Here is a 24,496-nt window from a genome sequence, read left to right as displayed (position 1 = left end):
AAGGTGGGGGGAAAACGAGTGGGGGAGGGAAGAAGCGGCTGGGCGAAAGAACCAGGGTCTGTTGAAGAAAGAAGGGCGTTGCAGAACAGCGAGCGAAGTGTGTGGGGAGGGGACATGAAGAAAACGCCTCCAAACCGCGCCTACTGGGGTGCGGAAGCTGAAGCCCGGGCAGGGCGGGCCGGGCGAGCCCTGGGCGGGCCGGGGCGGGGCGCTGACGTCACGCGGAGTGGGCGGGACCGCAGGGGGTTGTCCGCCCGCGGCACGCACAGCCGCCGCAGCCGCCTCGCGCCCGGTCCCGCGGTCGCAGCTCCCGCCACCTCCTCTGCGCCGCCGCCGCCTCAGCAGCTCGCTTCGTGAGTCGGTCGCTCCCGCACACGGCTTCCAGCCCCGCCGCAGCCGTCCTCCAGGTCTCCTTCCTCCGGCCCGATCCAGCCCACGAAGATGGTGGACCGCGAGCAACTGGTGCAGAAAGCCCGGCTGGCCGAGCAGGCGGAGCGCTACGACGACATGGCCGCGGCCATGAAGAACGTGAGTGTCTCCTCCCCTCCCCCCGCCGCGCCCTGGCCTCTCCCGGGCCTTCAGGCCGGGCGGGGACGGCCCGGGGCGGGGTGGAGGCTCATCGGGGCTCCGTTCCATCTCTCTTGGCGAGGGGGCCCCCCGGGGAAGACCCTGCTAGCGCCCGGGTCCCGGGTGGTGACGCGGCTTCTCCGCGAGGTCCCCGGAGCCGGGTGGGGCGGCCTGGGAGGCTCGGGCTCGGGCTGGGGCGGGGTCTGCGGGTGGGAGCGAGGTCGGGGGTCTCGGCGTCTCCGGATCCAGCGGGGACCCGAGCGGGGGCCGTGCGCATCCTTTGTGCCCCGCTTCCCCTCCTCCCAGCCCAGGCGTGGGGGCGGGGGACCGCATGGATGCGGTTCCTCTTTCTCTCCCTGGTGTCTGGGCGGCGCCTTTCCCATTCACTCAGCAGGTCTCCCAGTTTTCTACCCCACCACCCTTCATCATCTCCCCACTGTCTTCCCCTGGCAGAATCTTTAAAGAACCTCCCCGAAGGGAAAAATAACCTAGAGTCTCTTTGAAAATCAGTGCAAAATCGAAACCTTGCTCTCACGTTTTTCTTAACAAAAGGCCCCTCTTTTTTTTTTTCCTCCATTCCCCAAAGCCTAGTCCCTCTGGCTTTTAGGAAGGGTAGGGGAACATTTGTCTCGCTGGCGTTTTCATTGATCGCTCTCCACATGTCATCTCCATTTTCCTTAAATGTTTTTTGTATCAGAAAGGGTAGGTATTGCCTTTAAAATAAAGCCTGTGAATGTGAGCCGTCTGGTTCAATTTGTACTTATACTGTTTCTATTTAGAATTCAGGCACGCGTCTGCTGAAAATACCTGTTAAATTGAAGAAAAAAATATATGTATTCCGTCGGATCTGATATCGCAAACAAAAGCGGTGGTGGGAGGCAGGATCAAGTCGTTCTAGAAGATTCTGCATTTGTCATATTGCAGAGAGCCTAGACTGGGTGGAGGATGGGAGGAGTTACTTTAAGGGGGGGAATTTTTTTTGTTGTTTAGATACATCTGAGGCTCTAAAAAATTTTAAGCGAATGTATCCTCTTTCTGATAAGATTAATCTCCACTTGTCACGTTTTTTGTCTGGGATGCAAATTTCTACCAGTTAGTGTTGCACCATTTTCTTACTAACACTATCTAATAAGGTGTTAGAGGAGAGGGGAAGAATCAAATATTATAAAATGAAACGTAAAAATTTAGTCTTCCCATTATCTTAATATCGATCTTACTGCCTTATGTAACAAAGATTTAAAAAATGCATTTCCAGTGTGAAGTGAATGCTGGCATGTGTACCTTCATGTCAAATCCTCTAAATGTAGTAGTAGAGATATTACAGATTAATACTTAAATATATTAGCTCTTGCAGGGTTTTGTAATTGAGCCAGCCGCCATTTTTTTTCTTATTAAAGAAAAAAAGAATTGGTTCTGAATTGGGAATACTACTACTGCTACAGTTGCTGTTTTATCATGTGTTCATGCTGAAATGATACAAGTTGGACCTTAAGTTAGGTATCCACTGTGGGAAATAGCTTTTAATTTGTGTTATTTAGATTAATTTTTCCATATTTCTAGTTTCACAGGAAAGCGAGTGACCTCGCACCTATACCCATAACAGCCCAGTGATGTCACACACAATGACACAGAGGCTGCAATGCACCTAAGGGCTGCTAGGGAGTTTGCAAATGGCATTTGTCCAAGGTAATGCAGAAATTAGCTGATAAGTCAGGTGAAACAAAGCTCTTCTTCCACCAGATAAAAAATTGGTCCAAAAAATAGAGATTTCATTTACCCTTAGACATGCAAACATGTGACCTCTAGGTATGCCTAATTCAATTGAACAAAAGTTCCTAAGGTAATTTCATATTTTCAGACATGCCCTGTTCTTGAAGTTGGGAAATTATGGAATAAAATAATTTTTAAATAAGAACATACTTCTACCCATAGTGCAAGGGTGGAACATAATAGGTGATTGCAAATAATTAACTGGACAGATTTTAATAAAAACCTTGAAAAAGATGGCTTCCTTCTGGGTCATTTCCAGTATCGTTAGGGAATAGGAATCCATTACCAGATGCTTAATATCACTATTTGGGAAGGCTGTCTTTTGGCATTTGCTCCTTTACTATGGAGGGAAGAGTGGTTTGTAAGATAAAGTTCTTACCAAACCTAGTTCATGAAACAAGCTACTTTTAACCCTTATTTTTCTTATTTGCATAGTTGGGTATTTATTAAGGAACATAGTAGGTGCATTAAAAAAATGATAACTACTACACAGCTGTTTCTACCCAGTTCAGAAAAGTCATGTGGCTGGTGTGTAGTCTAGTAGCTAAATCCAATCCTTGGTGGGGAGGGGGGAGGGGTTTGAACCTAGGGTGTCAGGCTTGCTAGGCAGGTGCTGTGCAACTTAAGTCACATCTTTCAGCCACCCTCCCTCTAAGAAGTCATCAAGGAGGACTTGAAAAAAACAAAGAAAAAAGTTCAGTCTTAGCACTTGTGCTCTTTTGGAAGGCTGACATCTTCATAGGAAAGTTAAAACTTATTTGCATTTATCGTAATTATCCTGGTAATGACAGAGCTGGAATGTGCAGAGTAGTTTTATGTGGTGAGTAGGGTAGAAATGTTAGGTAGTTCTGGACTTAACAGCATAAATACTCAGGTGCTTCCTACATGTTAGACAATATTACTAGTTCTCCTTTATTCACACTTAAAATTTTTTTTTGTCAGTGGTTTATTCCTGTAATCCTAGCTACTAAGGAGACTTGAGATTTGAGGATCACAATTTGAAGCCAGCCCTGGCAGTGAGATTCCTATTTCCACTTAACCAGCAAAAGGCCACTAGCCTTCAGTGAAAAAGCTAAAGAACAGCTCAAGCCCTAGTACCAGCTCCCCTCCCCCCAGTTATTTTTCTTCTGATGTCAGTTACCCTTGATAACCATTGTCCAAAATATGAAATGGGATCACATCAGATAGCATCACAGGCTTAGAATTGTTCTGTCAGTAGTTGTTATTAATCCCTTAATGGGTCTAATTTACAGGTGTTTGTATGTAGAGGGAAATGGTAGACATTGTGTTGGAGACTGTAGTATCAAGCATCCCCTCTGGGGGTATTGCCCAATTCCCTCTGGCAAGGAAGGTTACCACTGAATGTCTTGTCCTTTGGACAGCCTCCTGAGATGGGAGTATTCTAAGTTGAGCCATGGTACTTGATGTGGTGGGAGGGAAGGTTCTAGATCACTAGTTTTCTTGAAGCAATCTACCTGGGTTGTAGGGGCATGGGTATGGGTGGCAAATGGCCATCATAATTATGTATATAAACAAAACTCAGGGCATCAATAGACAGTAAAACTTTCCTATCTGCAGTATTTATTCTATGTCTCCTGCCAGCTCTTCTAGAAGGCTGGATCAATAGCCATTATCACTAATGGAGTAATGATGCCTTTAGCTCTCAGGTGGAGTCCTGCCAGCCATTATTCCTGTCCAGTGTCTGGAATTGTTCTCTTTGGGTTACTTTCCAGGTGATAGCCATCACAATGCCCAAATGGATATTCAGTTATTTCTGATTAAAAAAAAAAACTCTCCGATGCATGTCTTGAATTATGTTAGATAAAAGATGTTAAACGCAGTGGACATCCTCATTAACAGTGCTGGTAGGTCTTCTTTGTCTTCAGTATTTGGGGAAGCCTTATTTATTTAGCTAAATTCTGTTATAAGAGTGGAGAAGACTTTTGTTGAGCAGTGTCACATAACAGATTGCAAGCAGGCCACTGAATGGTGTTTAGTACATTCTGGTGTGTCGCTGTCACCTCAATCTAGTTCAAAAAATAAGAAAATGCTATTTTAAACTAGTAGTGCTGGTCTTGGACCATGACTGGCTGCATTTCAGAATGTGATTACCAATTCAGGAATGTGTCTGGGAAGTGCCCGGCACAGCTCATACCAGTGGTAATTGGTTATCCCTTCCTCTTTGTTTTCCAGCATCTGAACCTTTTCAGCATAAATTAGCTAGGCTTGTATTGTACTGCCATTTAGGGAGCCATAGAGCTTAAAAGCCACATGATGCTCACCCAAATAAATAAGAACAATTGATCTGAAATCTGAACAAACCATTAACTCTTACAGACTATAGAAATGTTGCTGTGTTCTTGCTGCTCATTTTCAGCCCCAGGCAGCCCCATGTGTGGTGATTGTCCCTCCCTGGCTCTTGGAGAGAGAGCTGTTTTGCATAGCACTAAAAGCTGATGGAGCTCCAGTGTTGGGCATTAAGTGCCTTGTTTTGGTCACCAATGTGATCCTCATGCACAAAGTGAGAATTCTACCCTGGCCTTCTATCCAGCTAACCTTCTATCTGGCAGAACATCTGATAAATCTGTATTCCTTCAACACTTCATGTACCATGGGGAGGTGGGGTGGGGGAAGGACCCCTTTAAAGACAAGAGGGGAAAAAAAACCGCACTTACTTTTTTTTTTTTTTGGTTAAGGGGCTTGAACTTGGGGCCTGAGCACTGTCCCTAAGTCCTTTTGATCAAGACTAATGCTCTAGCCCTTTAAGTCACAACTCCACTTCCAGCTTGCTCTTCGTTAATTGGAGATAAGTCTTGTGGACTTTTAGTCCTCAGATCTCAGCCTCCTGAGGAGGATTATAGGCGGGAGTCACACACTCATTTCTATAAACGACTCCTAACAATTTTTCTATTATATTACCTACCATCCCCCAAATTCCATTTTCAGTATCACTTTTTTTTTTTTTGGCTGATTGTGGGGCTTGAACTCTTGGGACCTGGGCACTGAACCTTGAGCCTCTTTGTGCTCAAGGCTAGACCTCTACCACTTGGGCCACAGCTATACTTCTGGGTTTTGAGTGGTTAATTGGACATAAGAATCTCACAGGGACTTTGCTTACTCAGGCTGGCTTTGAACTGTGATCCTCAGATGTCAGCCTCCTGAGTAGCTAGGATTACAGGCGTGAGCCACTGTCGTCTGGCTGTTTCTTGATTGTGTATGGAACCATATCTTGTGTGTGTGTGTTTTTTTTTTTTTTTAAGACAGGGTCTTGCTTTGGTAGCCCTATCTTGCCTCTAAGTTGATATCTTTTTGCCCTCAGACTCCTGAGAGCTGGAATTACAGGTATGTGTTACCTTGCCCAACTGGCCCCATAATTTGGTAGAAGTAATGAAGATTGTAGATCATAAAGAACATACACATGACTTTCTCCTTTTTTAAAGAGCTAGTGGCTGGGAAGCCAAATTGCCTGCAAGGTATCAGTTGTACGCGTGTATCTGAAAACCTGCTGGGTACTGTACTGTCCTTGAGTTTCTTTGGCTCAAGATGAGCACTCTACCACTTGAGCCACAGTTCTACTTTCAGCTCTTAGTACTTAATTGGAAATAAGACTTTTATGGATTTTCCTGCACTGTCTGGCTTTGAACCACAATCTTTAGATCTCAGCGTCCTAAGTAGCTGTGATTATAGCATAAGCCACTGGCCCCTAGCAACATTAAAAAAAATTATTCCAATATTTTGTGCCATCCTGGGGCTTGAATTTAGGGCCTGGTACATTGCTTTTTCACTCAAGGCTGGCACTCTACCACTTGAGCCACACCTCTACTTCTGCCATTTTACTGGTTAAAGTGAAACAAGTGTCTTGGATTTGTTTGCCCAGCCTGGCTTTGAATTTGAACTAGGATCCTCACTAGGATTACAGACAGGTGTGAGCCACTAGTGCCTCACTGTAGACTTTAATATAATGTTACAAACAAAATCCCAACTGAGCTCGTTGTTCTTGGCCTCTTCATCTTTGGAGAGAAAACAGCTTCACTGTTCAGGGGGATGGGAATACTCGGCTTTCCTCTCCTGTTTGTGACACAGGGCCTCTGAACACTCCCTGAAGAGTTGAGGAGGGCTCATGCCCTCTTGCCTAGTGTGGAACAGCTGCAGCACTACCACGAAGTTGAGAAGTGGCCAAGAGGCAGCCCGAGGAGGGCTGTAAAAGGCAAGTTTCACTCATTAGAATTTCTGCAGCTTCTTAAAAGGAATGATTGATATGACACCTGAGCTGCCATGTTTTAAGTATCCTAGATCTAAAAAGCAAAGGTCCCTATGGTGTTAGTATTTAAAGGATGAAGAAAAAGGCTTAAATTTTTACTTGGTGCTGAGGATTGAACCCAGAACCTCACTGCCCAACACTGTTGTACAAGTGAGTGATACCTCAAACCTTCTCCTCCCCTCCATCTTTTTGGATTTGGAATCTCATTCTGTTGCCCTGACTGGCCTCTAAGTCCTACACTCAGGGATTCTCCTGTTTTCAGCCACCTAAGTATAGACACACACCACTGTTCCTGACTAATTTTTCTTTTTTAAATTGTGCCAGTCCTGAGGCTTGAACTCAGAATCTGGATGAGTTGTCCCTTAGCTTTTTCATGCAAGGCTGGCATACTGCCACTTGAGCCACAGCTCCACTGCTGACTTTTTTGTTGGTTAGTTGGAAATAAGCATCTTAAGGACTTTTCTGCCTATTATTACCTTGAACTGTGAGCCTCAGATCTCAGTCTCTTGAGTAGGTAGGATTACAGGCTTAAGCTACCAGCTTCCTGCTATTTTTAGAGCTAGAACTATGTTTTAAAGCTATTTGCCTGAAATTCCAACTTTGATGTTGAGTGTAAAAGCTCAGGAATAGAGCCCAGGTCCTGAATTGAAGCCACCAGACTGGTACAAGAAAAAAAAATATAGTCAGCTTTCAATATGACTCACACCTGTAATACCAGCTGAGGAGGCTGGAACCTTGGGGATCATGGTTTGAGGCTGTTTATTAGACTAGCTCAAGACTCCAATCATTTCCAGCTATCCAGCAAGAGGCTAGGCTAGAGGTGTGGCTCAGGTGGCATAGCACCAGCACTGATCAAGAAAGCTGAGCCAGAGCATGTGGTTCTGATTTCAACCTCCATACAAGCAAACAAATAAATAAAGGGGACCATAGACATGGCTCAATGGTAAGGTGCTTGCCTCCCATTTATAAGGTCCTGGGTTCCGCCCTTAGCATTATTTGAACACAAACCAAAGCTGGACCTGTCAGGGCTCTCCTATCCTGTAATCTCAGCCTTTCATAGGCTGTGACTAGAGGATCCTGAGTTTGAGGCTAGCCTTGTGTTACATGGTGAGATCCTAGGGGAGAAAAGTTTTGAAGTATTTGAGTATTGTATATAGATCATTATAATTTCAGTAGCACTAGTCTGGTGTCGCATGCTTAGTAATCAACCTAGCTATTTTGGATGTTGAGACCTAGAGGACTGCAGTTTGAAGTCAGCCCAGGAAGAAATGTCATTCTATTTCCAACCAGCAAAATGTCAGACTGGAGGTATGGCCCACGTGGTAGAGTGCCAGCAGGCAGCAAAAAAGCCAAGTGAGAGTACAAAGCCCTGAGTTGAGTTCAAGCCCTAGTACTGACACCCTCCAATAAATCCATAAGTAGCACCCTTTCTACTTGGAAGAAAAGAAGGTGCAGCAGAGAACATGTAGATGGCCTGTTTGAGTCAGGCTCTCTTCTTTTCCTCCCTTTTGCTTTCTCTCTCCCCGCCCCCTTCCATGGTAAGAACCATTGCCATGCTTTGCTTTAATGGAAACTGCACACTTAACAACGATGAGGGTTTAATCAGCCTCGTGCCCCAGCTTCCATAACACACAACAGTTGGCAGTCTGTCTACATAGTTTTCGCTCTTCTGGCTCCTTTGGGATTATTTACCATTTTGGAAGATGGCCTTTTGTCTACCTAAAATTTCCCCTTATTTACCACAGATGCTCCAATACCAGCAAAATCTCTTTACATTCACATTTGGCACCCTCACGGTGCAGTTTCCAATGAAGGCATTTAATTCAGATGGCAGATAATTTGCTACTTTCCTTGGCTTTAAGAGCAGTGCCAGCCTTTAGTTGACATACAAGTGCTGTGTGTCATCAGCCTGTATTCCCAGGAGGATGGGAGCCTGGGTGGGTTGTGAATGGGTGGATGTGGTACCACACCTATGGGGCAGCATTCTGCCAATGTTTAGGTGTTGGACCTGGTGATGTACATACAGCCTGCAGTTCCCAGCATGAAATGGTTGGGACAGAAGGATCATGGGTTCAAGGCCAGCCTCAGGTTGGACCATGTCTCAGTAGCAAAACAACAGAATCATAGCCAACCTGTGATATTTCCAGTGAATAACCATATCAGCTGAACAAATTGCTAATTTATTTTTTCTTCATTTTGACAGTTCTATAGACTAACAACTAGATCTACCTACTGAGGAAGGAAGGAAGAACAATACAGTAAATTTCATACACTGACATTTGATTTAAGATTTTTTCACAAAATATTTCTGTTGGCTTACTCGCCAAACCTTTTTTTGTGTGCCAGTACTGGGGATTGAAATCAGGGCCTGGGCACTATCCCTGAGCTACCACTTGAACTACAGCTCCACTTCCAAGCTAATTTTGATTAATTGCTTATTTTTTATTTTTATTGTTTTTATTATATGTAATTTTGATTAATTAGACATAGTCTCATGAACCTTCCTGCTCCAGCTGGCTTCGAACCTCAGTTTCCTATATAGCTATAGCTTAATGAGTTAGAAATATCTCTTGGATTTACAATATTCTTGGATTTGGTCTTAGATTTGTTCACTTAGAGTGTGTGTGTGTGTACATGTACATGTATACTAAAGACTAGTAATGATAATATGTGCTGTAAAAATTCAGCGGGGGGAGGGGGGCTGGGAAGGTAGCTCAGTGGTAGAGCGCTTGCTTCACATGTGTGAGGCCCTGGGTTTGATTCCTCAGCACCACATAAACAGAAGAAGCCAGAAGTGGAGCTGTGCTCAAGTGGTAGAGCGCTAGCCTTGAGCTGAAGAGCTAAGGGACAGTGCCCATACACATGACCTACACAAAAAAAATCAGCCTGGGGGGCTGGGAAGGTAGCTCAGTGGTAGAGTGCTGCCTTGCATGCATGAGGCCCTGAGTTTGATTCCTCAGCAACACATAAGTATAAAAAGCTGGAAGTGGGGCTGTGGCTGAAGTGGTAGAGCGTGAGCCTTGAGCCTTGAGCTGAGGGACAGCGCCCAGGCCCAGAGTTCAGGCCCTACAACTGACAAAAAAATAAAGCCTATATGTTGAGTGTGACCAGCCTCAGGATACTAGTGGTATGTTTGGGTAAGCATTCCTGCATTGACTGAAATTGACTTAAATTAGACACTACTAGGCTGGATGTGGAACTCAGTGGTAGAATACATTCATGGGAAGTTTTGGCTTTTTTTGTTGTTGATTGTGGAGCTTCAACTCGGGGCCTAGATGCTGTCCCTAAGCTTTTTCACTCAAGGCTATAGCACCCTAACCCTATGAGCCACAGGACCACTTGTGGTTTTCTGGTTAATTTAGAGATAAAAGTCACATAGACTTTCCTGCCTGGGCTAACTTCAAATCATGATCCTCAGATCTCAGCTTCATGACTAGCTAGGATTCTAGGGGTGAGCCACTTGCTTCTGGCTTTTTTTTTTTTTATGTAGTGATGGTTCTAGAGTTTGAGCTCAGGGTCTGCAGGTCTACCACTTGATTCTAGGATTTTTCCTGCCTGTTCTGGCTTCAAACCAGGATCCTCACATCTCAGCCTCCTGAATAGCCAGGATTATAGGCATGGGTGACCAGCAAGACTCATGCTTTTATCCAGGCCAAAAAAAGCCCACATTATGCTATACAAATATGGATTAGAGGGGGTGTGGGGGGGATGGGAAAGGGAACAAAAGTTATTATTCTTACCAGTTTATAGATGAAAATGCTTACCTAAAGTTTGAGCTCAAAGGGTATTTTTCTTCCTAAGGCTCAAGGAATTGTAGCTTGCTGTGGGCTCATTCCAGATAATCCTAGCTACATAGGAGGCTGAGATCTGAGGAGCATGGTTTGAAACGCCAGCCCAGGCAGGAAAACCTGTGAGACTCTTAACCTCCCATAAACTACGGGGGGGTGGGGGAGGTGGGGACACCCACTGGAAGTAGGGCTGTGGTTCAAGTGGTAGAATGCATGATAGCTTTGAGGGGGGAAAAATGCCCCCAGGCTCTGAGTTCAAGCCCCAGGACCCCCACAAAAACAACAAAAAGGGAGAAGCCCAGGTTTCCCTTAAATTGATCAGACTCCCTGTTGATAGGGTTATAGGTGTTAATTACCATTCCCAGCGTTATTGGTCTGCCTTCATTAATTTTAATATACATTACATTCTTTACAGAAGCATGTTATTCTCTGACTACTGTATATGTATTAATTTCAGTTGGCCTTGAGATTGATGGATAGTCTAGGTATAAATAAAGCAAAATAAATTTTTATTAAGGTCCTATGTTTGTTCCTTTTTTTTTTTTTCTGGTCATTTGTGGGGCTTGAACTCTGGGCTTGGACGCTGTCCCTGTGCTCTTCAGCTCAAGGCAAGCTCTCTACTGCTTGAGCCACAGCACCACTTCCGGTTTTCTAATTTATTGGAGATAAGGGTCTCACGGACTTTCCTGCCCGGGCTGGCTTTGGAACTCTATCCTCAGATCTCAGCCTCCTGAGTAGCTAGGATTCCAGGCGTGAGCCACCAGTGTATGACATCCTTTTTATATTTTTTATTTTTTTTTCCCCCAGTGTTGGGGACTGAACTTGGCTTGGGCACTATCCCTGAGCTTCTTTTGATCAAGGCTAGCACTCTGCCAATCAAGCCACAGTGTCACTTCTGGCTTTTTTTTGTTTTATGTGGTACTGGGGAATTGAACTCAGGGCTTCATGCATGCTAGCAAGCACTCTACCATTAAGCCACATTCCCTCCCAGCCCTGATGCTAGTATTTCTATCTTGGATGGTAATTTTGTAGACAGTTGAGTGGTTTATGGGCATTTAGGCAGACAGGAGGGGGAATGATGTTAGCACAAAATTGGGGAAAATATGGATATGTGGTAGGCATTGTTAATGTTTGTGCGAGTGTTTATTCCACAAAATCAAGTAGAAACAATTCTACACAGACACAAGGCAGCAAAGGGGGTTTCCTAACAGGGAATGGTAGTGAATATGTGTAATTCCTGAATTCCGAGGCTGAGGCAGAAGGCCAGCCTGGGCTACATGGGGAGATCCTCTCTTTAAAAGATTCTAGAGGGAGCCAGGCACTGGTGGTGGTTCATACCCAGCCTGGGCAGGAAAGTCCTTGAGACTCTTACCTCTAACCACCAGAAAACTAAAAGTGGCACTGTGGCTCAAATGGTAGAGCGCTTGCCTTGAGCTGAAGAACTCAGAGACAGCTCCCAGGCCCAGAGTTTCAAGACCCACAACTGACCAAAAAAAAAAAAAAAGATTCTGGAAGGGCTGGGAATGTGGCTTAGTGGTAGAGTGCTTGGCTAGCATACATGAAGCCCTGGGTTTGATTTCTCAGTCCCACATAAACAGAAAAGGCTGGAAGTGGTGCTGTGGCTCAAGTGGTAGAGTGCTTGCTTTGAGTAAAAGTTCAGGAACAGTGCCCAGGCCCTGAGTTAAAGCCTAGGACTGGCCAAAAAAAAAAAAAAAATCAGCTATTGAAGAGAAACATGTGGCCAAAAAAAAAAAAAAAAAAGATTCTGGGGGCAGGGTGCTGGTGGCTCATATCTGTAATCCTACCTATTCGGGAAGCTGAGAACTGAGGATCACAATTGAAAGCCAGCATGGGCAGAAAGTGCAACATACTGGGTTTAATCCCTACCTAGTACCAAAAAAGAAAATTAAAAAAATACAGTTAAATAAAAAAAGGACTCTAAAGAAGGTGTTGTTGTCAAAATCAATATTATTAAGCTATTAGGTATCATTAATTTGGGGGCTAACCTTGGGATAAGAGAAGTGGGCCCAGATGTCTAGACAGAGAGGAACAATCCATGGCAAGTGCTGTAGCCTTGGAAAGGCCTGAAGGTGGTTATGATGTCAACGTGGCTGTGGGGAAGTATCCTTCCAGCAGCCCAAGGTGTGGCTCAAGTGGTGAATGCACCAGTTGTGAGCAGAAATGCTGAGGGGAGATTCCAGGTCCTGAATTGGAACCTGAGTACCTTTTTTTTTTTTCCAGAAAAGGAAAGATTTTTAGACAGAAGACAAGCTGGAGCAATAGGGGAATCTAGACAAGTAAACTGCCCTTCTTTTTCTTTAAAGAGGAAAGTCCTGTACTTTGGTCCCAGAATTTAGCAATTCATCCATCACATTGGGTACAGGTGCTACAGTAGACAACTTGGTGGGGTAGACACAGCTTTGAGGTCTTAATTAAAGACTATATTTTTCCTTAAGTTGCTATAGCTTGGGGCAGTGGAATGTATTTCAGTTTGCATTCCTGTTCTCAGACTACTCTAAACAAGCATATCCTCATGGTTTTGTGGTTGGCTGAGAAGCTACCCTGGACCTGCCTGTTTGAGCCTCAGGGTTCAACCTGGCTTCTTTCTGTATATGTGGGGGGGAGGGAGAGTAAGGAAGGGGCATTTGCAGCCACAAGCCTGGGCTGCACAAGCACCCTTCAGGCCTCTGTCCTTTCCTTGCCAGTGCTCCCTTAGCTGATGTTCTTGGCTAGGCCCACCTCCTAGAGGTGGAGGAAGATCTACCATCTTGATGGGATGAACTTGAGAATCACTGGAAAGGAAGGAAGTGTATATACAGGGTTGGGAGGGATTATTAGGACCATTTCTGCAAACAGTGTGGGCTATGTATATCCGCCCATTAATTGCTGTCATTCGACATTGAGCAGTACCTTACAGTAGCAGGGTGAGTCACTGGTGACTCAAGCTCTGATGGGTGGAGTAAGAGAGCAGAGGTACACAGTATAGGGTGGGCACAGTGAAGCTGCTCGGGAAACCCAGAGACATGGATGATAAGAGTGGCTCACACCTGTAATCCTAGCTACTCAGGGAGGCTGATCTCTTGAGAATCAAGGTTCAAAGCCAGTCGGGACAGGAAAATGTGAGACTTAACCTCTAATTAACCAGCAAAATGCTGGAAATGGAGCTGTGGCTCAAGTGTTAGAACACTGCCTTGAGTGAAGAAGCTCAGGGACAGTGCCCAGGGCCTGATTTAAAGTTCCTAGACTGGCACCAGTGTCATGACCCAGGCGTGGATCCCTTATAAAGTAACCAGAGCAAAAAGGGCTTGGAAGTATGGCTCAAGTGGTCAAGACTGCCTAGCAAGTGGGAAGGAAGCCTTGAGTTCAAATCCCAGTGCTGGGAGAGAAAAAGGAACACTATATGTGTACTGCTTCTTGTCAGGTGTGAGCTGTGAATTGTGGAGAGCTTTGCTTGATCGGCTTCTGTCCGTACCGTACCAGTTCGTTCAGCCTTAACAACTCAGCCTCCTCCTAGCCAGTCTGCTTGCAGACTCTTTTAGAAATACGCAGCAATACACAATTCTTTAGTAGTAAGTAGGCTTCTGTGTTATTGCTGTGCTGTGAGCCATTTAAGGCATTTAAGACAACAAATAGTGGAGTGAGTCCATTCTACAGCGCAGAGTGCAGGTTCATGGGTTTAAAAGCATTTGTGATTATTGTAATGGCCCTTGTTGTCCTCTTGTGCTTCCCAAGCCAGGTGTGGCTGCACACGCCTGCAATCCCAGTGCTCAGCACGTGGAGGCAGGGGATTTGTAAGTTCAAGTCCAACCTGGGCTACATAGCTGTCTGATAGAACAATCAGTATTTACAATGAAGGACATCAGGCATTTTTCTGTATGTTCTCTAAAATGTCCACTCTTAGCAAAGGATTCAGTTCAGTGGTAGAGGGGTTGCTTAGCATGATCAAGGCTGAGGTTTGATCCCTAGCACTGAGACAGAGACAGGAGGGAGTGAGGTGAGAAAAATAGTATGAGGGCTGAAATTAAAGGTATATGCCACTATAACTTGTTTATAGTTGAGCTTATAACTTCTTAGAAGACATATATTAGAGACACTTTCTCTGGTATGTGGCAGCACCTATCATATCAGAGACTTTTGGCTTGGGAGAAGGCACAAGATTTAAAGCCATAGAGCTGGGGGGCGGGGGCATGGCCCAGGTGGTAGAGCTTTATCTAGGAAGCAAGACACCCTGAGTTCAAAACCCAGTACTTAGCCAGGCGCTGGTGGTTTAGGCCTGTAATCCTAGCTACTCAGGATGCTGAGATCTGAGGATCAAGGTTCAAAGCCAGCCTGGGCAGGAAACTTCAGTGAGATTCTTAGTTCCAGTAAACCACCAGAAAAACCAGAAGTGGCGCTGTGCCTCAAGTGGTAGAATGTGAGCTGAAGAGCTGAGGAACAGCGCCCATGCCCAAAGTTCAAGCCCCATGACCAGCAAAAAATAAAACTTAGTACTGCCAAAAGAGAGAGAGAAAAAAAAGTTGAAAGCCATTAGAGTGGTGTGTGTGTGTGTGTGTGTGGTGTGACGGGGAAAAGTTCCTTTTCTGAGTCACACCTGTAATGCAAGTGTAAGCAACCACTTTTGTAGGGCAGTTGAGAATGTCAGACTATGTCAGACTTAGTCACTGTTAAGAAATCTCAAGTTGGGGGCTGGGAAGGTGGCTCAGTGGTAGAGTGCTTGCCTTGCATGCATGAAGCCCTGGGTTCGATTCCTCAGCACCACATAAGCAGAAAAAGCTAGAAATGGTGCTGTGGATCAAGTGTTGGAGTGCTACCCTTGAGCTGAATTGCTGAGGGGCAGTGCCCAGACCCAGAGTTCAGGCCCCACCACCAACCGAAAAAAAAAAAAGGAAATCTCAAATTTCTGTCTCAGACTTTGAGCTTTGTCCTAAACATACTATGGATTAGGACATTAGCCACTGGTGCCTGGGTAAACTGTTACTTTCTAAGTTTCTGCAATGTTGCTACCTTTAAAAATACCTCTCTGGCTGGGCTCATGCCTGTAATCCTAGCTACTCAGGAGGCTGAGATCTGAGGATCTTGGTTCAAAGCCAGCCTAGACAGAAAAGTCCTTGAAACTCTTATCTCCAATAATTTTAAAAAAAAACAAAACCAGAAGTGGCGATACAGCTCAAGTGGTAGAGTGCTCACCTTGTGAGTTGAAGAGTTGTGGGACAGCGCTCAGGCCCAGAGTTCAAGCCCCATGACCAAGAAATAAACAACAACCAAAAAACACCCTCTCTGGCTAGTTGCCAGTGGCTCTTGCCTGTAATCCTAGCTACTCAGGAGGCTGAGATTTGAGGAACAAGGTTCAAAGCCATCTTGGACAAGAAAGACTCATCTCCAGTTAACTCCAAAGGGGGGGGGAAAGGCAAGAAGTTACTCAAGTAGTAGAGTGCTGGTCTTGAGCAAAAACCTCAGGGACAGAGCCTAGGCCTTGATTTCAAGCCCCAGGACCAGCGCACGCACGCACGCACACACACACACATAAGTAAAGTTAAATTAACTCTTGTTAAATTGAGTTATTTTCAGTATTTAGGTGTGATGGTACATTCCTGTAATCGTTGTTGGTGGTGGTGGTGTGGTGGTTGTGGGGCTTGAACTCGACCTGAGCGATTTCCCTACAGCACCACTTCCAGTTTTCTAGTGGTTTATTGGAGATAAAAGTCTCGCAAAGTTTGCTGCCCATGCTGGCTTTGGACCATGATCCTCAGATCTCAGCCTCCTGAGTAGCTAGGATTACAGGCGTGAGCCATTCCTGTAATCTTAGCATTCAGAAGATGAAGTAGGAGGAGGACCAGGAGTTAAAGCCAGCCTGGATACCACAACTTGGACACAGAACCTGGATCTAAAGAAAAAAAAAAGTTTAAAAGCTAAATAGTGCATTCATTGCATTTGAAGATGGTAAAATTGAGGAAATTGTAAATGACCTGATTCCAAGCCTCAAGGTTAGAAAGTCACCTAAGAAGCTTTCTAAGAATCTTAATGTTACTAAGGTAGGAAAGATTTTTTTTTAGAGAAGAGCACTTGACATAATTAATACCTTACTCCTTAGTAGCTGGGATTTAGAGTGTTACTTTTGAAATTAGTGAGGCCGTGCTAGTGGCTCATGCCTAAAATGGGAGCAACTCAGGAGGATGAGATTTGATGATCATGAGCCAGCCCAGGCAGAAAAGTCTCTTTATCTCCAGTTAACCACTCAAAACCAGAAATGTTACTGTGGCTTAAGTGGTCTCAGAGCGCTAGCCTTGAGCCCAAAGAGGCTCAAAGATAGAGCCCAGGCCCTGAGTTCAAGCCCTAGAACCAACCCCCAAAAAAAGAAATTGGTGAGAATTGCAGATTTTTCAATCCTTTTTTTATTTGAGATCTTTTAGTTACTAGATACTTAAACTTAAGCTAGTAGGAACAGAGAAAGGGGAGACTTATTTCCCCTTTGTGGAGGATGGAACTCAGGGCCTCCAGTTCTTTCTTTCTTGGCTTTTTCACACGAGGCTGGCCCCCTACCATTTGAGCCAGTTCCACTTCTAGCCTTTTTGTGACTAATTGGAGATAAAAATCTTACAGACTGGGGCTGGGAAGGTGGCTCAGTGGTAGAGCGCTTGCCTTGTATGCCTGAGGCCCTGGGTTCGATTCCTCAGCACCACATAAGCAAAAAGAAAAAAGCCGCAAGTGGCGCTGTGGTTCAAGTGGTAGAGTGCTAGCTTTGAGCTGAAGAGCTGAGGGACAGCGCCCAGGCCCAGAGTTCAGACCCCACAACCGGACCCAAAAAAAAAAAAATCTTAAAGACTTTCTTAAGCCTGTGCTGGGTTTAAACCATGATCCTCAGGTTTCAGCCTCCTGAGTAGCTAGGACTACAGATATGAACCACCAGAGCCCTGTGCCTAAGCAAGAACTCTCTTCAGAAAGTAAGTAACAGCTGGATGCCAGCAGTCTCAATTCAAAGCCGGCTTAGGCAAGAAGAGCTGAACTCTGGGCCTGGGCGCTGGCCCTCAGCTCTTCAGCTCAAGGCTAGCACTCTACCCCTTGAGCCACAGTGCCCCTTCCAGCTTTTTTTTTTTTTTTTCCTGCTTATGTAGTGCTGAGGAATCGAACCCAGGGTCTCATGCATGCATGGCAAGTGCTCTACCACTGAGCCACCTTCCCAGCCCTGTGAAACTCTTACCTCCAATAAACCACCAGAAAGCCGGAAGTGGTGCTCTGGCTCAAGTGGTAGAGCGCTAGCCTTGAGTTGAGTAGCTGAGGGACATTGCCCAGGCCCAGAGTTCAAGCCCCTCAACAACAACAACAGCAAAGGGCTTTATTTATTGTTTTCTTATTTTGGTGCTGGGGCTAGGCAAACCCTCTGCCACTTAAGCTGTAGTACAGTTCCGACCTAAAGGACTTTTTTTTTTAAATGCATGCATGTGTGCAGGTGTGTGTTTGATGGTGGTCCTGGGCTTGAACTCAGGGCTTGGGCACTGGACACTGTCACTGAACTTTTTCTCTTAAGGCTAGCAGTCTTACTACCTACGCCACAGTTCCACTTCTGGCTTTTGCTGGTTAATTGGGAGGTGCCCGTGGCTCACACCTATAATCCTAGCTTCTCAGGAGGCTGTTTAAAGCCAGCCTGGGCAGGAAAGTCCGTGAAACTCTTACCTCCAGTAAACCACCAGAAGACTGGAAGTGGCGCTGTAGCTTAAGTGGTAGAGTGCTAGCCTTGAGCTGAGGGACAGCGCTCAGGCCAGCGTTCAAGCCCCACGACCAAAAAAAAAAAAAAAAAAGTCATGAACTTTCCTGCCTGGTCTGGCTTTGAACCACAATTCTTAGAGATCTCAGCCTCCTGAATAGCTAAGATTACAAATGTGAGTCACCAGTGCCCAGCTCTAAGAGAGTTGTGTAACTTCTAGTTTGAGGTTTTAAGGAACTCTTCCTTGCTTTTGAGTGGACCTTTTAAAACTAAAGGTTTTCCCCTCTAGGGCTAGGAAGGTGGCTCAGTGGTAGAGTGCTTGCCTTGTATGCTTGAAGCCCTGGGTTCCATTCCTCAGCACCACATACACAGAAAAAGATGGAAGTGGCACTGTGGCTCAAGTGGTAGAGCACTAGCCTTGAGCTGAAGAGCTGAGGGACAGCGCCCAGGCCCCACAACTGACAAAATAATAAAAAAAAGGTTTTCCCCTCTAGCTTAGTTTTTCTCCAGTAGAGCACATGTAAGTATGTTCCAACTGTGGCTGAGGTGCTCTGTCTAAAGATGATGGTGTTGTTTCATAATGTCTGTATCCCAGCTGCAGCCTCCGGACTCGAGCCCAGCTCGCCGCTGCCTCTTCTCTTCCTCTTCCTCCTCCGCAAGAGGAGACCTGGTATAGTGCATTGTTGAGGTCACTGGGGCTTTAAATAGCCTCTGGCTCTTGGAATATGTCCAGCGGGATTTAGGGGAAAGGCCAGAACTTGATATTTGTGGCTGCAGGCATGCAAACTTCTCTTGGCACTGCAGGCCCACTTTAGGGTGTGCTGCTGGGGCCAAGGGGCATGCAGGGCCCTTAGCCCTGGCCTTTGCTGTCTGGTGCTCATGGCTCAGGCTCATGGTGGGCAGAGGTGTGAGGTAGCTCAGGGAGGGCCAGCCAGGCCAGAGAAGATGGTGAAATAGAGAAGAGGTACGCAATACAGGAAGATGAGCTAGGGGACCGTAACGTAAGACAGCCCTGTGGGGAGAAGGAAGCATATACCTAGCATGCCTTCTGCTGTTGCTCAGTACCAGGTCAAGAGACTATCAGGGTTGGTCTCCGCAGAATCTCATGGAAGGGGCAGAAATCTGCTTGACAAACAGGAACCAGAGAAAAGGAAGGCTTGCTCGCAGACCCTGGATGTGGGCACCCCTTGTCCTGTGGGGGTGGCAGGGCCAGTGTGGTCTGAGGAGTGAGCCACAGTGGCTTCACAGAGAACTGGACCCTGGAGGAGCATCGCCACTCATCCCCAGTGGCATTTCTAGCAGGTGCTTGCAGAGGGCTGGGCAGACACCCTTTCCCCGTAGGTGCTGATGCAATTCCTTCACTCTCCTGTCCCTGGTTTTGAAGCTGAGGAAAAGGTTAGCTCACCACAACTGGCCAGTTTAAGAGATAATCTTGTAAATGTTCTAATATTCTGGATATTGAGTAAAGAGCAAAGTTTTTTTTTAGTGTGTGCCAGACCAGGGGTTTGAACTCAAGGCCTGGGCACTGTCCCTGACCTTCTGTTGCTCAAGGCTAGCGCACTACCACTTGAGCCACAGTACCATGTCTGGCTTTTTCTGCTTATGTGGTATTGAGGAATGGAACCCATGGATTCATGCATGCTAGGCGAGCACACTACCACTAAGCCTTTCCAGCCCAAGCAAAGAATTCTTTAAATACATTGCTTGTAACAAGCAGAAAACTGATTTGTTTTGGTTCTGGTGTAACTATCTCCATGTATGTAACCTTTAAATTAGTGGCTACTACCAGTTTCATGCTATTGTCCTCGGTCCCTGGTCCCCTTATAGAGGACCACAGTGCTGGGGTATACTTAGGTGATAGTTCAGGATTTTCTGGGCTCAGTCCGCAGTAAGAAAAGGGTGCAGGGCTCAAGTGTAGAGCTCCAGCCTTGAGCAGATCGTTAAGCAAGAGCTTGAGGCCTTGAGTTTAAGCCCCAGTATCAGCACAAGCACAAACACGCAATCTGTTCACCTCTCTTATGTATTGCTTATTGTCTCCCCAAGTTCCTAAAACACTGCACTAGTCCCACAACATTCCTCACCCCCCCCCCCGAAAAAATGTTGACTTGGCAATGTGTCATCTAAGACTGGACTTGATGCATTTTCCCCATGGCTGTTCCACCCACACCAAGCTTCTCTTTCTGCCTGTGAATCCCTTGGATCATCTGGTAGATGTGTTGCGTGTTGTCATAGATCTGTGGTTGGGCCATGACGTCATCAGTGCTGTAACAAGTTGTCCTCTCCTGCAGGTGACGGAACTGAACGAGCCACTGTCCAATGAAGAACGAAACCTCCTCTCCGTGGCCTACAAGAATGTGGTTGGGGCGCGCCGCTCCTCTTGGAGGGTAATCAGCAGCATCGAGCAGAAGACGTCTGCAGATGGCAATGAGAAGAAGATAGAGATGGTGCGTGCCTACCGCGAGAAGATCGAGAAGGAGCTGGAGGCTGTGTGTCAGGATGTGCTGAGCCTGCTGGATAGCTACCTGATCAAGAACTGCAGCGAGACCCAGTACGAGAGCAAAGTGTTCTACCTGAAGATGAAAGGGGACTATTACCGCTACCTGGCCGAAGTAGCCACTGGTGAGAAGAGGGCGACAGTGGTGGAGTCGTCAGAGAAGGCCTACAGCGAGGCCCATGAGATCAGCAAGGAGCACATGCAGCCCACTCACCCCATCCGATTGGGCCTGGCTCTGAACTACTCCGTTTTCTACTACGAGATCCAGAACGCCCCTGAGCAAGCGTGCCACTTGGCCAAGACCGCCTTCGATGACGCCATCGCCGAGCTCGACACGCTGAACGAGGACTCCTACAAGGACTCCACCCTCATCATGCAGCTTCTCCGTGACAACCTAACGCTCTGGACAAGCGATCAGCAAGACGACGACGGTGGAGAAGGCAACAATTAAGGCCCCAGGTGGACTGGCAGCGCACGCCGATGCTACTACTGCAGTCTTTATTTTTTTCCCATGAGTTGGGGGTCGGGTGGGGGAGGGAAAGGGAGGGCTGACCTTCCCAGGGAGAAACCCACGACCTGTCCTGTCTTTGATTGCCTCTTTTGACATTTTTGCCAAAATACCACTAGTGGAAAGTCAGGCTAGCTGTGCTGGAACTGGAGTAGCACCTCACACAGGCATCCAGATTGTTCTGTAGGTTTGTGCAAGTGGAGCTGTCTGTCTAACTTATTGCCAGGTGATAGGGTGTTAGGATGGAGAAGCGTAAATGGGTGGCCCTCATTCAGTGAGTTCTGTGGTTCCAGTAAGGATTTTTATGTTCATTTGCTCTTGTCTTCAGATTCGGGTACTTCCTGTCCATGTGAGCTCCTTAGCTGTGCTTTTTTTTCAGAGTGTACGCTGCAGACACAGCCTAGTTCATCCCAAACGGACAGCCTTGGAGCCTAAGGTATTCTCTACCTTACACTTCCGGCCTGGCCGGCAACAGTATTAACACTAAGTTGCAGTTGACAGTATTTCTGCGTTTCAGCCATATGTGACATCCAGCCATCGGTTGTGAGCTTTCCTTTGCTGTTGCGTTGGCTTTGCAGGGCCCTCACTCACTGCTTCCAGGTTGGTGTTGCTGTCTGTCTGTCTGTCTGTGTCTGTCTCTCCCCCTGTCTCCTTCCTTGGCTGGAAGACCTGCCTAAGGAGAATCAAGGCAACTCTTGGTTTTGGTTTATAGGTGCTTGGCAGGTGGCTGAGCTCTTCCTTCCTATACCATGTATCCACCACAAAAGTTATTGATCGCTTTAGCAGAACTGTTAAATACCTGCCACCAGAGTTGAGGGGCCTTGGGTCTGCTGTCCTGGCGGGATGTTTTCAGAAGGGCTTGGGCCCCTCGGAGATCACACTGCCATTTGTTCCTCTGTACCCTCTGCCCCGAGTCTTCCCCACTGTGCCATGGGCCGGGCACCCAGGGGACTTGGGAGGCCACTGGAGAGGCCGGGTGGTCTTTTCTAGAAGGTGTGTGGTGCTGTATGACAAGTCTGGAGCTAGAGTACCAGCCAGGTGGAGACCCTGATACAAACAGCTGTCTGTTTGGGAGCCTGGGAAGTTTCTCCTCCCTGAATCACTCGGTCTCCATCTTCATCAGGTAGTGAGTAAGTGAGCGCCTACGTCCCGTCTCATCAAAACTGCTCTTCTACCGACAGTGTGGGAGTTGGAGATTCACCTGTCTGCAGTCTGTGTGCTTATGTAGTTGAAGGAAGCTTACATGACTGTCTGCTAGCTCATTTGCTAGCTGGAGGCCCCTCGTACTTTCTCCTTTGGATCATGTGTCTGAATATGGCCTGTCTCATGCTGAGTGCAGTCCAGGACGGGGGCCTCTCAAGATGGGCCCACAGGACTTGCCATCCACTTTCTTTTGCTTAGGCAAGGAGAGTAATAATGGAGGAAACTGGCCATTGCTTTTTCCAGAATCAAGCTTCCCACTAGAAATAAGTGTGTGTGATAGGGAACGGTGATGGGTGGTGCAGGAGCCATGCTGCACAGTTTAGCGTGACTTTCCTTCCCTAGGGCCCCTCACTAGCGAGCAAGGCCCTCCCCCCACACCAAGATGCACAGGAGGACCAAGCAGAGAAAACTTGGCTGTGGCTGTGCCACCAAAGGCCTGGGGTCACTGTCACAGGTGGAAAATACACAGGGGCGGGGGGGGGAGAAGGGGGGCTTTCTGTGACTCATCTTGGCATCCAGCGAGCAGTGTCATGTCCTTCCTTGTAGTGTTTGGAAATGATTTACTGGAATTACAAAACCTATTTTTCCTTTAAATTTTAGCTTTGGCTCTGGCTGCTTTTCAGAAATAATGCAAGATAAAATCTTACTGAGGGCTGGGACTGAAGAGGGAATAGAAGACTCGCTATTTAAGCAGCTTGAATGGTTTCTTTCTTTCCTTTCTCTTTAAAGAAATGCACTTGCCTATGCTCCTGTCTTTCCAGTGAGATGATTACTCCTTCATTACTATCGATACCATATTGTGCATGCCAGTGTTGTGTTTCTATACAGTAGCTTGAAATTGATTAACTTATACTGTAGGTGTTATGTATTCCTATGACAAAAGAAAAAAAACCAACTTAAGTCTTCAAATTTTTTAAAATTTTTTAATTTAATTTTTTCCTTTGGGGGTAAAGTTTGCTCTACCAAATAGTGATCGTAACAAATTGATCTGTTTTGGATGTTGCTATAGTGACATGCAGTTATATTTTTGTTTTTTGGGGGGAAGGGGCAAAAGAAACACCAGTGTTAGTTTAATCTTAATGTCTGGTGTCAGTCATGGTGAAATGATAACTTCCAGTTAGGAGAACACAACTTGTTCTCTGAATGAGCCTTTGTGCTTTTTTGTCATGTTATGCAGTGAACTCTTTTTAAGGTCTGCTCAGTGATTCTTTTTCCAGCTCCGTGTTTCTCTAAGGAATTATTTCGCACACGGACCATTCTTAGCAGTTTTCCTCAGTGATGGAATATCATGAATGTGAGTCATTATGTAGCTGTCGTACATTGCTCAAATAAACTTACAAATCTGATCTCAGTGCCCCTGGGCTGCGTTTGATGAGTTTAGCTTGTCCTTTGCTTTTGAAAGTTTGATTGGGTGTGGGGTGTTGTGGAAGGGGGTGGGGACCACAACCATATACAAGAAAAGCAAGGGCTAGGAGTGTGACTTGCCTCGTGAGTGAGAAGCCCTGAGTTCCATTCCACTGCTGCAAAGAAACAAGATGGGTGCTCTGCAGGTGGAGGTAGGAATATCCCAAGTTTAAGGCCACCTGGAGGAGGGCGTGTGTGTATGTAATAAAACTGAGGGGGGCACTGGTGACTCATGACTGTAATTCTAGCTATTCAGGAGATTGAGATATGAGGATCAAGGTTCAAAGATAACTGGGAAAGTTAATTAGCAAAAAAGCCAGAAGTGGAAGCATGGCTCAAATGGTTGAATGTCAGCCATGAGTGAAGAAGCTGAGCAAGAGTGTGAGGCCCTAAGTTCAAGCCCCGATACTGAAATGAATAAAAATCAGAACAAAACCAACACTGGACACTTAAGGGATGCAGTCAGCTAGATCTCTAAGACTTTAATTTCTTTTCTTTTTTTTTTTGGGTCCGGTCGTGGGGCCTGAACTCTAGGCCTGGGCGCTGTCCCTCAGCTCTTCAGCTCAAGGCTAGCACTCTACCACTTGAGCCCAGTACCACTTCCGGCTTTTTCCTTATGTGGTGCTGAGGAATCGAACCCAGGGCCTTAGGCATGCAAGGCAAGCGCTCTACCACTGAGCCAACTTCCCAGCCCTAAGACTTTAATTTCTGAAGCACTGTTTTCACATTCCTGGTATGCAAATGGGCTCACCTGTGTTAGGTCTCTTGGCCCTGGGGCCACCCTGAGAGTACTGCTACA

At 46.3% G+C, this 24,496-nt stretch overlaps 2 protein-coding genes across 2 annotated transcripts in view; both read left to right on the top strand.

Moving 5' to 3' along the window:
* Ssc4d (scavenger receptor cysteine rich family, 4 domains) overlaps positions 1–357 on the top strand; it is a 35,358-nt gene extending 35,001 nt beyond the window's left edge. Inside the window, exon 12 of the mRNA XM_013031707.1 lies at positions 85–357. Coding sequence (XP_012887161.1) covers positions 85–357 — 273 coding nt within the window. The remainder of the gene's footprint in view (positions 1–84) is intronic.
* Positions 285–23,647, top strand: Ywhag (tyrosine 3-monooxygenase/tryptophan 5-monooxygenase activation protein, gamma). The gene is made up of 2 exons (XM_013031795.1): positions 285–528; positions 20,377–23,647. Exons 1-2 carry the CDS (start codon positions 442–444, stop codon positions 21,031–21,033), a joined length of 744 nt encoding a protein of 247 aa, XP_012887249.1. The 5' UTR covers positions 285–441; the 3' UTR covers positions 21,034–23,647.
* The last annotated feature ends 849 nt before the right edge of the window (positions 23,648–24,496 follow it).

Source organism: Dipodomys ordii, unplaced genomic scaffold (assembly GCF_000151885.1).
Source record: "Dipodomys ordii isolate 6190 unplaced genomic scaffold, Dord_2.0 Scaffold143, whole genome shotgun sequence".
Taxonomy (NCBI): Eukaryota; Metazoa; Chordata; class Mammalia; order Rodentia; family Heteromyidae; genus Dipodomys; species Dipodomys ordii.
The sequence above is the reverse complement of the archived record's forward strand: the minus strand, read 5'-3'. Positions and strand labels throughout refer to the sequence as shown.